Source organism: Tasmannia lanceolata, unplaced genomic scaffold, assembly GCF_043159265.1.
Source record: "Tasmannia lanceolata isolate RefF3 unplaced genomic scaffold, GAP_Taslan_0.1 ptg000013l, whole genome shotgun sequence".
Taxonomy (NCBI): Eukaryota; Viridiplantae; Streptophyta; class Magnoliopsida; order Canellales; family Winteraceae; genus Tasmannia; species Tasmannia lanceolata.
The window spans coordinates 21,409,844-21,421,892 of NW_027518690.1; the positions used below are offsets into that span (position 1 = coordinate 21,409,844).

The following is a 12,049-nucleotide window of genomic DNA, read 5'->3' on the forward strand; positions in this document are numbered from 1 at the left end:
CAAACACCCTTTCTTTAAACTACTCTTGATTGAAGAAAAGGGTTGCGAGGAGACAAAACTGGGAAGCTAATAAGGCGGTGGGTATCCGGCTAGTGGAAGAAAGGATTGCGAGCAGAAAAAATCCTAGATTTTTTTATCAAGCTACGGAGGCTCTCTTTCTTGATATGCCGGATTTCCAAATCCAACATATTATGGAGGAGTTGGAAAAGTGTTCGGCTTAAGCGACTTGTCTAAAAGTACAAACTGAATGACTATCTTGATGGTGATGACAAGTCTGTTTTGATGAATGTCATGCCCCCCTCCTGATTCGTAGAAATGGGAGCAGGATCTCAAGGAATTAAGGATCTTGTTGAGGTTTCTAAAGGCTTTAGAAGGGGTTTGTTGCTAGGAGAAGACAATCTTTCTTAGGGTTTTGAAAAGGAATTGAGTCTTTGGTCTAGGGGTGGTGTAAGGTCTGCCCATAGCTTGGTGCAGGAAGAAAGGGTCTTGAGTCCTATTGTGTTTGTTCGACTTTTGACCCGGGGTATGTCCTAGCCAGCTTTGTCTATTACTATGTAATGACAGGAGGGACTCCTATTCCCCAATGTAATTTTTAGAATATTAATGAGAATGTCATCTTTCAAAAAGAAAAAGAGGGCCCTACTTGAGCTCGGAAGGCCTCCATTCCAGGTCCACACCAACCAGCCCAGTTGGCCAAAGCCCATAAGACCTGGGCTCATACAACGGCCACTTGTTACTTGAGAGAGCCCACATAAAGGCCAGGAGGAATCAGATCTGTCAAGGTAATTCAACAGTCGAGATTCCACCAGCAGGCCACTTCTCAAAAGTGATCAATTCCACCTATTTTCCAGCCTATCCCGATGGGACACGAAATCCCTAGCCAGCTCATTTTGACTCGTTGACCCCGCAGAAGCCTGGCCACTTGCATTGAAGATTTCAAAATTCTCATTGTTTTATGAAATTGTACAAATCGGTGTATTTTCTTGAAAATTCTCAATCTTGAAATATTTGATCTACGGCTAGTTAAGGCTAGTGATTACTTAGTTGTCTATCTCACTCTGTATTTATCGTATTTTAGATAGTCAACCAAGTCAATTCATTTCGAGATTGGTGGAAGTACATGGAGGAAATCTTATAATACAAAATATTTTGGAGGCCCACACTTCATTCTTCATTGAGCAGTATTATGAGATTTATGGATTTACTGATGACTTTGACAAATTTATGAAAATTAAGTTTATTTAATAATCATTGATGTTATATAGAATGGCTTTATTATGAAGTTTTAATTTCAAATTGATGTCATGCATGCTTACGAGGTTAAGGTCATAGGCATGCAGTCGCTGCCAAGTCCCCATATTGTGCTGCTGAGTTGGAGGCATGACAGTTTTCTTTCACCTTACTTTTACCAAATGATGAAGAGAATGTGAGTTTCTAATCGAAGAAGAAGAAAGCGTTACCTTATGGGTTTTTCGTGTTGATTATAGAGGCTTGGCAGCGGCCCGTGCCGTGAGGAGCGATAAGACAATGCTCACGATGGTGGGAGATCCGAGGAATAGCAAAAATGATAAGATGAAAACGAAGAAAAACAATCCATTAATGCAAGGCAACGACCTTATAGGCATCATTTGAGGTATTTCTATTGATTTTTTATTTACATTTTTTTTATTTTTAGGAAAAAAATCAACAATATGATAATCACAGGATCTATAAAGCAAAGTTTTTCTGTAGTATTTCAACAATTTCGGTGGAAACATGTATGTTTCGACTGCATATCCATTAGAGTTTCATGTCGGTGCATGTGAAAAAGACATGTTTCAATGGACACTTGAATCCATATATATATATAGCAGAAGAGAAAATGAGAGAATTATTTGAATTTCTCCCAAAATTCTATGAGAATTACACATCACTTTTTTTTGACTTTTTTTAACAAAGGCACCCATTCAGCCCACATATTTTCAATCCTACACCCTCCTTTATGCTTTTTAAGAAAGGCACCCATTAAAGCCACATAATTTCAATCCTACCCCCCCCCCCTCCCCCTTTATGCTTTTTTAATTATGGAAACCTCTATAGATTGAAGGGCTAGGATCAGCCTATGGAAATGATCTTACGGGCACAACCTATGGAAACCTCTATAGATTGGAGGGCTAGGATCAGCCAAGGAAAGAAGTGTTAGAAATGAGATTAGGGTTAGAAGAGAGGAAGAAGAAGAGGAGTGAAGGATGGAGAGTCTCCACTTGGGAGCTCCTCGTGAATATGATGTATATATAGGCCCAAACTAGGGCAACAACATACAATGACTACAATACCCCTAACTAATACAAGTAATGTCTAAACTAACCTAATACATTATTCAACACTCCCCCTCAAGCTGGAATGTATATACTATGAAGCTCCAGCTTGCTACAAAGAACTACGTCAACAACTAAAAAAGTATAAGAAGCTCATGCACATCCAGCTTGGTATAACACTCATCCTCAAGCTGGTGAAAAACATAAACAAAAAAACAAAGGCCACCATGAACAGCATCGAGATCAATGTCCATCAAAAGAGTAGCTCCCCTGAAGTAGCACAATAACGAGAGCGATCAAATAGGGCCTCTCCCTGAATGAGAGCACAACGAACATATCCGCATATCGAGGGCAATGGAGGCGCCATGGCAAGAACAGCTACAATTCAGCAAGCAAAAGAGGCACACCAAAGGTGCATACAACGAACATTGGCGAAGCAGCACAACGCCAAGTGGAGAGGATAGCAACTGATGAGGAAATCATCGAAGACAAGGTCGACAGGGAAACTGTTGCCTGGAGAGAAGGGATAGAGAGAAAGAGGATAACCAACCAACGATGGGGAAACCATCATCTGGAGACTAGGTCGACGGCATGAACATCGTCACCTGAAAAGATAAGAAGATAGGAAGAGGATAACCAACCAGCGATGGGGAAACCATCGTCTGGTGACAACGTCGACGGCATGAACATCGTCGCCTGAAGATAAGAAGAGGAAGATAACCAACCAACGATGGAGACATCATCGCCTGGAGACAAAGTCGACGGCATGAACATCGTCGCCTGAAAAGAGCATACCAACGATGGGGAAACCATCGCCCGGAAAGGAGAGGTCGACGGGAAAAGACAGTCGCCTGTAAGAGAGCCGACCAACGATGGATATGGAAGCCATCGCCCGGAAAAGGAGGAAGAAGATAACATGAAGGGATAAGGCAAAAAACCGAACAACACGAAGAGACATGAAAAACAAGACATGAAAACAAGACAACACTCCCTCAAGAAGACAAAGACAACACTAACAACACTCCCCCTCAAGAAAAGACAACAAAGTGGACAACACTCCTAAGAAAAAACATAAAGAACTAAATGAAAAACACTCCTCCTCAAGTTGAAGGTCAAATACCTTCAACTTACAACGAAAAGAAGACAAATAAGGCACTACACCGCTTTCGGACATTTGATCAAACACTTGGTGTGCGCCGTAGAGAAGAAGACAAAGGAAAGATGACAAACAAGGCACCACACCTCTCTTAGACATTTTATCAAATACTTGGTGCGCGCCTTGAAGAACTACATAAAAAACATAGAAGGTAATAGAAAGAAAGAGATGATAAGAAGACAACAACAAGACAAGCACAAGAGAACAACAAGAAACAATACAAGACAACACTCCCCCTCAAGTTGAGGCCAAAGGCCTTCAACTTGAAACAAAAAAGAACACTTTCAAGGCACAAAATCCCTTTGAGACATTTCATCAAACACTTGGGGTGCACCTTGAAGATGAGATGAGAAAGACAAAGGCCATAGGCCAAAAAAGCTATAGAGAAGAGAAAATAAGGAGAGCTTTGGAGTGGAGGAGAACCCAAAATGGGTTTACACAAGTAATACAAACATTATTTTTGTTTTGTTTTGAGATATACGATAGAGGAAAAATGGGTTAAAAACGAAATGTGTTTGACGAAATGAAAGAGAAAGAGTGAGATTTTTAAGGTATAGAAATGGTTTTTTTTTTTTTATTATTTGGGTATTGTAGCAGGTACTGTAGCGTACTGTAGCAATACTGTAGCGGGTTACTGTAGCAGTTATTGTAGTGGCTTACTGTAGCAGGGAATGGAGGGGTTAGGGGAAAGGGAAGAGGGGCAGTGGGAGGAGGAGGAGGAGGAGGGAAGGACACGAGCGAGGAGAAGAATTGAGGGAGAAACTATAGAGAGATAAAGAGAGGAAAATGAGATACGAGAGAAAGGGATGATGGCATGGAGGGAGATACTCTTCTTCTTTCCTTCTTGAAGGATCAGCCCATTGGCTCTGATACCATGTTAGAAATGAGATTAGGGTTAGAAGAGAGGAAGAAGAAGATGAGTGAAGGATGGAGAGTCTCCACTTGGGAGCTCCTCATGAATATGATGTATCTATAGGCCCAAACTAGGGCAACAACATACAATGACTACAATACCCCTAACTAATACAAGTAATGCATAAACTAACCTAATACATTATTGAACAAGAAGAAAAGAATCGAGGAGGTTGGTCTTGACCAAGGGAACCAGGAATAAAGGGTCATAAGTTAAAAATCAGTACTCAGTTGGAATAAGTTTATTGGTTAAGGCAGATTACAAATCATCTTCGATCTCAATCATCGGACAAGAAGGGGAGAATATTTATCCTTGTTTAAGGACAGAAGGAACACTTGGTAGGGGTGAAGTATGGCGGTCGTCCTACTGTTTTTTAGGGGTATAAGTGGTTCGGAAGAGGAGTTCTGTTATTAGGTACTAAGTTCTAAGAGTCCCAAACTCAGATGGCCAATTTTCATTTGAAAAGGAAAAGGAAAATGGAATGGAAAGTTAGGGATAGTGAAATCTTGCAAGACATTATTCTATTAGCAGTGTGTTTTGTTTTCAGCTATTCAGTTATGGTTACTTGCCTTTAGCCATAGCTGAGGGAGTTGCTCCTTTGCTTAGGCGTTTCCGTAGATTCGCTCTATCTCTTTTTACAACCATGCAAGTCTGGAGGCAGTGTTGGTAAATTCGGTAGATTTCAATCTTCGTAGGTAGAGAGTTGAAGAGTCATCAGGTCTGCCTTAGAAGTAGCCCATCCAATTGCAGTATCAAAAAGTTTGGGGATAGCTAAAAGGAATTAGGATGAAGTCTGACCAGTATTGTTTTTGCTTTAATGTTCTTATAAATTTTTTTGGTTCCCATTATCTTGGTTTCGGGTATGCCCGTCCCAATCTTCCTTAATATTTTGTACTATAGAATGGGACTCTTGGTCCCGTCTACCTTCTATATTAATGGAATCTATGTCGCTTTTCAAAAAAAATAATAGTATGTTTTAAATTTAGTTTTATGTAACCATATGACTCCTTTCATAGATGTATTACACTCCATTCACTGCTTTTAAACTTGGTTGGTATTCCATACCAAGCCAAGTCAATCAGTTGCAATTTAAATCACCTAATGTAGAGATAAAATGATACAACTTTATTTTGCCCCATTTTATTTATTTGTGAAGGTTACAGTTTAAAGAAGTGATCTTTTGAAGATGTTTATTTATAAACCAACAATCATACCATAAAAGGCACAATTTATTCGAATATAATAAGATATATGCATGAAAATAACCAACTTCTACAGAAAAACAATTCCATCAGCGAATGGGAGGCAATTTCTGTCAAATAGGACAATTGTTCCTTTATTTCCAAATGTGATACCACGAAACTTGGTGTCAATCTATGATTGGTTATAAGGGTATTGCCACCCCTTTTCCTTTCTAAAAAGGCAAATGAAGATCACATGGACATGGCTGATTGGCTCCCATTTTCATTTGACATGTCCGGTCTTGCAAAGCCTTCTACATGCATGGCTTGGTCCATACTTTTCCCAACATAAAAGAGAGAGAGAGAGAGAACAAAAAAGAAACCAACTATCTGTCACGCTAATAATTTCTTCTTTTCCAATTTCATTTTCTCTTTTGGTTGAGGGGGTGTGATTACTGAACTTTTAATCTTCTCATAGATAAAGAAATTTCTGCATAGATATAGATTGGTACCCTCCAAAACCCAATTGTTAGAAATACACAAATTATACATTCTAAATGACTCAAAAACAGCTACAGCAGCAACTAAAATCCACAAATTCACGTGCCCTGATAGGATGAGAATAACCCATAAAAAATTTTAATTATGGAAACCTCTATAGATTGGAGGGCTAGGCTCAGCCTATGGAAATGATTTTGCGGGCACGACCTATTGATGTTGTGTTCCATCACATGGACGGTTTGGATCAACCTATGATGTGGTCCGTACAGTTCTTTGTCAGCCCGTGCATCTCACGGGGTTTTTTACTAGTGTGTGTGTGTATATATCCGTGAACAGTAAAACCCCTCTTCCTCTTTATAGTATTATTTATATATATATATATATATATATATATATATATATATATATGTGTGTGTGTGTGTGTGTGTGTGTGTGTGTTGGGGGGGGGGGGAGACAAGAACACCACATTTAAAAACTATTGTATACCAAAACAAAGAAATTTAATATCAGTAACTTTAATGAAATAAAATGCATACCACTTCCTGCAGCACGTCATATTGGTTCGAGTGCCCAACTTATCACTAATCGCTTCCCAGGCAATGTTATCTCGCAGCTACCCAAAAAGAGAAAATGAAATTCAGTAAATAGGACATACTCTAAGTAGAAGATGGCTATAAGCATAAAATATGAACCAGGTTCCAAAATCATGGTAATAATCCTCCTGCACTAAAATAAAAACAAGAAGCATTCTACACTAATTGAAATCATAGCCAGAAGAATTCACGAACCATGCCGTGCTTGGATTTCTTTTCTTCAAAGGCTTTCATCTGCAAATCCTTGTTTACAAGATCAAATAAAGTGTCGTACTCGTCTTGAGACCAAAATCCTATCAAAACCAGTAGAGAAAACCAAAATTTCATAGTTTTATCCACAGATATCCAAAAGCATCACTTACGTTATTTAATTGCATGGTAATGTATCCAAAGCTATCAAAAAATATATTTCACTGTCCTTTTATCAATCAAATGTAAGCAAAAATTATTTATATAAGAAATTTACATATCACCCACTTAATATATAATAATTGAACAATAGACTCCTAGTTCTAAGGGAAGTACAATTCATTCCAACACTAGCAAATGCATCATTTTCATTTCCTCCATACTGTCACGGGCATTTTGTTTTAGCGGAATAACCCGTGCACACATCACATACACATATGCTAAGGCCAGCCTTTACCCGTGCAAGGCTATGAAGGCCCCACATGCCAAACACTTCCTGATGCTTCATATGTGCACACAATTTATGAGTTGTTCATTGCGCTACTAGGCTAAGATCTTGACATGCACCTCTAGATATTTTGCTCACGGCGACTAAACCTTTCAACATGCTACTGAGCTTAGACTTGCCGAGGCCAACTCTGAACCCACTCTCATGATCAGCCTGCATCACGAGTATATCGAACATCAGGCCTTCAAGCCCAATGCAAAGCCCATCCCGTATGAGGCATGATGATGCTACGCAATAATCCGCCAAGTCCTATGACCAAGGAATTCAAGGCACGGACCTATGCCATGAATCAATACACATGGACCAAAGTCCCGCAAGGCAACTCCAACCTTCTTGAAGCGAGGTCAGGTCCATCCACGCTCTACTCCATTAGGCCTAAAGACTTAGGCGCTCACACAACCACATCAAGGGACCATCTGGATAGTCGAAGCCCACCAAGGAATGAGGCGGTGTGCCACATCCCAATCCGCCAAGTGCAAAGGCTTGGTCATCCACGAAGCAAGATGCCCCATGGACTTATCCGCAACGTATGCACCTTGCGAGGGCAACCGAGGTCACCTCAGCACGAAAGGTCATCCCAGTGTGAACTCATGGAAGACCTAGAGATAGGCCTAACCACAAGGCATACCGCAATGCAAAAGGCAAAGTAATATAGCAAGCCCCCTGCACCAGTCCGTACGCGCAATGCAAGTGGGAACCCAACCCAACATGCATTGTCTTTTGCCCCCATCCTCGACCAAAGAAGCTGGAGCATCCATTTGGAAAACTCAAAGTTCGAAACCAAATCTCCCTTAGGGCATGCACATGAGCTGCAATATGATTTCCCGTTGTGTGCCTCACATGCACACGCAAGTCCTCTTACAACCCACAAGCAAACAGCTAAGGTTCCAACCTACACCTGCTATGCCTATCGGGGAGGAGTCAGCATGTTATGGGGCCAACTCCCCCTAAAGAGTTTAGCCAACCAACCCACTCAACCAGGAGTGCCAACCAAAGGCGCTCTTAGCGACTACTTCACAAGAAGCAACGAGACGAGGCGAGTTGGTGCCAAGACGCAACGAGAGCGACTCAGCAGCAGTGCGGAATTGAGTTTCTCGTCCGGTGGATCTGATCTATAGTTAGGGGGCAACAAGCGGGATCGGGGATCTGAATTGTTTCCCGGTGACACTAGGGAGCCCTGTGGATGTGAGGAATACATGCCACTGAATGGGGAAAAGGGATTCACTCAGTCTCGTAGATTCCAGGAAAGAAACCACCAAAAAAATTGATGATTCTCCATAAGCAAATAATGAGAGAAGTGCATTTTCTTTTATTCATGTACCTAGGAAGGCCACGACAATCGTGGATTAGTTGGCCAATGCTGGTCTGAATAAAGATTATTGTAGAGAGAGAGTCTCTTCCTCAAAAAAATAAGCCAATAACAAGAAATATCATATTAGTATCAAAGATTTCAAAGACCTGTCCTAAGAAAAATTAATTGATACATCGGTTGCAAATTAAGTTGCAGGATCAAATAGTATGCTTTAAACGAAACTGGACAAAGGCCAAATTGTAGATCAATTTAATGCAAAATCCATACACTCCCATTTGATGAGAATGTAAAGGTATCCTTTACATTCCGAAATTAATTCGAAGAACAAAGCTTGTTCATACAACCAGTCAGAAAACTCATTTATTATTTGACAGAGAAAAGGATAGAAACATTGCACAGTAGTAGCTAGTATATTTAATGGAAAAACATAAACTCCCACTTGAAGAAAAAACTAAAGGTGTATTTTACATCAGATCTTTTGGAAGAACAAAATTCATTCAAAAACTCCAAAACTCATATTTGACAATGAGAAAGCCAGGCATTGCACACACAATGGAACATGTAAGCCATTCTAAGCAATGATGTATTCCCACCTTTATGAAATGTGGCTTTTATCCATAATTCAATACATTAAGGCATTGATAATATGTCGTACCTGCTTTCTTCCTGGGCAATTTTATCCTGCGCCATGTGTCTTTCACATGGGTCCTATTTTTGCCAAGAGTGACGGCAAGCGTTTTCCAATCTGGGCCATGTATTGCATGGTGGCTAGAGTTTGAATTGTCATATTACTATATATCAGTAAGGAAATCATATTAAAAGGGAACGAACACTCATCATGTAAAAATAAAGAGGAAACTACATAAACCATGTCCTAACTCAATGATTTACAGTACCTTCGGATAAGATCAAGCTCTTCAGGCTCCCATTTACGCTCCTCAGCCCTTTCAAATAGTGAATGTGCTCGATGATATACACTTGCACAAGGTCTCCAAGGTAAGGAAGCTCCTGCAATCAATAACACCAAAAAATCAAAAGTATAGCCATGAATTCCGATTTGTTTCGTACAAAAGGGATGAGACTTTGTTCTATTTCGAAAAAGAAAACAACAAACCAAATGAAACATTTCGTTCAGAATTTGGTCTGATCCAGTCCTACTTATCTATTTCGTTTCTTTTTGTCCGAGAGGGACGAAACGATTCATATCAGTAAGGAAACAGATACAAAACACTAGAACGAAACACCCCAGCCCAGATATCGTTCTGTATCGGGCTATTGTTCTGATTCGTTTATTTCAGACAATGCAGAACAAAATAAGGAAAAGGCCATGTTTCGTCTAAAAATATAAAATGCCCCTAATGGATCACTTTTTTTTATTTTAACCATTTTCCCATTTTTTTTTTTACCATTTGATAGCCGTTTGAAGGGTATTTTACATCTTTTTACTTGCCCACAAAAAAAGCCAATAAACGTCCGTTGAATCCTCATTTTCTTCACTCCTTCCACATTTATTTCTCAAATCCTTCTACTCGTCTCTATTGTCATAATACTTTATTTATTTGCAATATTTTTGTGTTTCCTCTACTTCCAAAGAGTGATTTTCTACTTCCATTGTATTCTAATTTTTTAACTTTACACGAGGGAGGTGCTTGGAAGTTGTGGAGTATTTTTCTTTCTTCAAAACGATATGTTCGGAAGAGGTAACTCGTATACACAATATGTACTCCATTTTGGTTTTATTTGTATCATTTTGGGTTTCTTTTAGTTGTATTCGTGTTTCTTTCCAATTTCAATTAAATTTAAAGAACAAGATAAGTTCGGGACCTTCTGGAATAGCATTATCTATTGATTCCGCTCCCACTAGATCCAATGATCCAGCATGGGCTTATGGTATAATGGTGTCGGGTAATAAAAAAAAATACTTTGCATATTTTGTAATAAACCTATATAGAGTGAAGGTATTACCCGATTAAAAGAATATCTATAGCATGTTATGGGCAAAGTGACAGCATGTAAGGTCCCATCAGACCTTACATGCAGTACATGGAGAATTTCAAACCTAGAAACAATATAGTTATGACCGAGGTTGGTAATCCATATGGAACACCACAAGAAGTTGAAGGTGAAGAAGACATTGTTGGTATTAGTAGCACCCAATAGCAACATTGGTGTGTAGGGTTGTCAATGGACCCAGACACTCCGACGCATCGTCTGAATCCGACTTTTAATGGACGTGATCTATGCATATCAAACGGATCCTTGGACGTGTTTCGGATCCCTGTCATTGGATAGGAAAATTTTTCGGATCGGATCATGGCACGCAGAGAAAATCTGTCGAAGTCACAATCCGATAGTTTTTTTACTAAAATACCCTCAAAAAATATGTAGTAGCATATGTTTTGTGTAAGGTATTTTCATAAATTTGAACCCATAAGGATTTTACATTTCGGCAATTTTGAATTCACCTTCCGGTTTCTCCTTTAAGTCGGACGAATCATCTCTTCCTCTTCATCTAACGTTTCTTCCCGTAACCCCTAACCCATTCGGCTAATACATTTACATCGTGTCGCTCGCCACTTACCCTCCGTGTAGAAAAACAGAGAAATACCTTCTCGACAAGGATCGACAATGATGTGAAACAAAACACCAAAAGAACGATGCAAAGAAACGCAATCACCAAGAAACACAAGATTTACTTGGTCCGGCTCTACCTACGCCCACGGGGGAAGATATTCACTATTTCGGTCTAGAGTTACAAACTCTCTTCTTCTTGGCCAAGAAAACACAAAAGAAAAACCTAATCCCATAACCCTAACATGTGACTTATAATACATCAACGCCACTGCATGGAGAAATTTATCGAGATAGGCACACCCAGCGAGCTAACCGCGTAGCTCGACCCACGTGTGCGTCGCACACAATAGTCTGTGTCAAGGTCCTGTATCATGCCAGAATAAAAGACATATGCACAACACTCCCATCACAACCACTCTTGTACGCTTTCGAGGTAGGCATCCAACCACGCCACTATTGTTTAGACCAACTCACCCAAATCGTTTTCTGGTTTTGTTCCAATCAAAACCAGAAAGTTGCTTCTGGTTTTCTGGTTTTCACGCCACTAGACATTGAAAGTTGGTTCTGGTTTTTTGGAGTTTTTTATTCTAGGTTTTGCAGAAATTGCTTCTGCTTTTTGGGTTTTTTTTTTATTCAAGGTTTTGCAGAAATTCACACCTTTCTGGTCTGAAAATTCAAATAGGCTTAATCCACCTTTATTAAATAGATTTCAGAATTACCACACAAATTTCCTATATGGCCTTCCAACATCCTCGTATTGCACGTGTTGCAGCCGCGGTAATCGGAAAGAAACAAAGAAGGCTAAACATTTGTTCGACTTTGCGG

The 12,049-nt window shown here is 39.8% G+C and overlaps 1 protein-coding gene across 3 annotated transcripts in view; it reads right to left on the bottom strand.

The window, feature by feature from the left end:
• Positions 1–12,049, bottom strand: part of LOC143889942 (myb family transcription factor) — a 60,253-nt gene that overhangs the window by 15,041 nt on the left and 33,163 nt on the right. For all 3 annotated transcript variants that reach the window (XM_077394356.1, XM_077394354.1, XM_077394355.1), the window contains 4 exons: positions 9,547–9,658; positions 9,306–9,418; positions 6,837–6,934; positions 6,585–6,661 (listed from right to left, as the gene is read on the bottom strand). In XM_077394356.1, the coding sequence (XP_077250471.1) occupies positions 6,585–6,661; positions 6,837–6,934; positions 9,306–9,418; positions 9,547–9,658 (400 nt within the window). The remainder of the gene's footprint in view (positions 1–6,584; positions 6,662–6,836; positions 6,935–9,305; positions 9,419–9,546; positions 9,659–12,049) is intronic.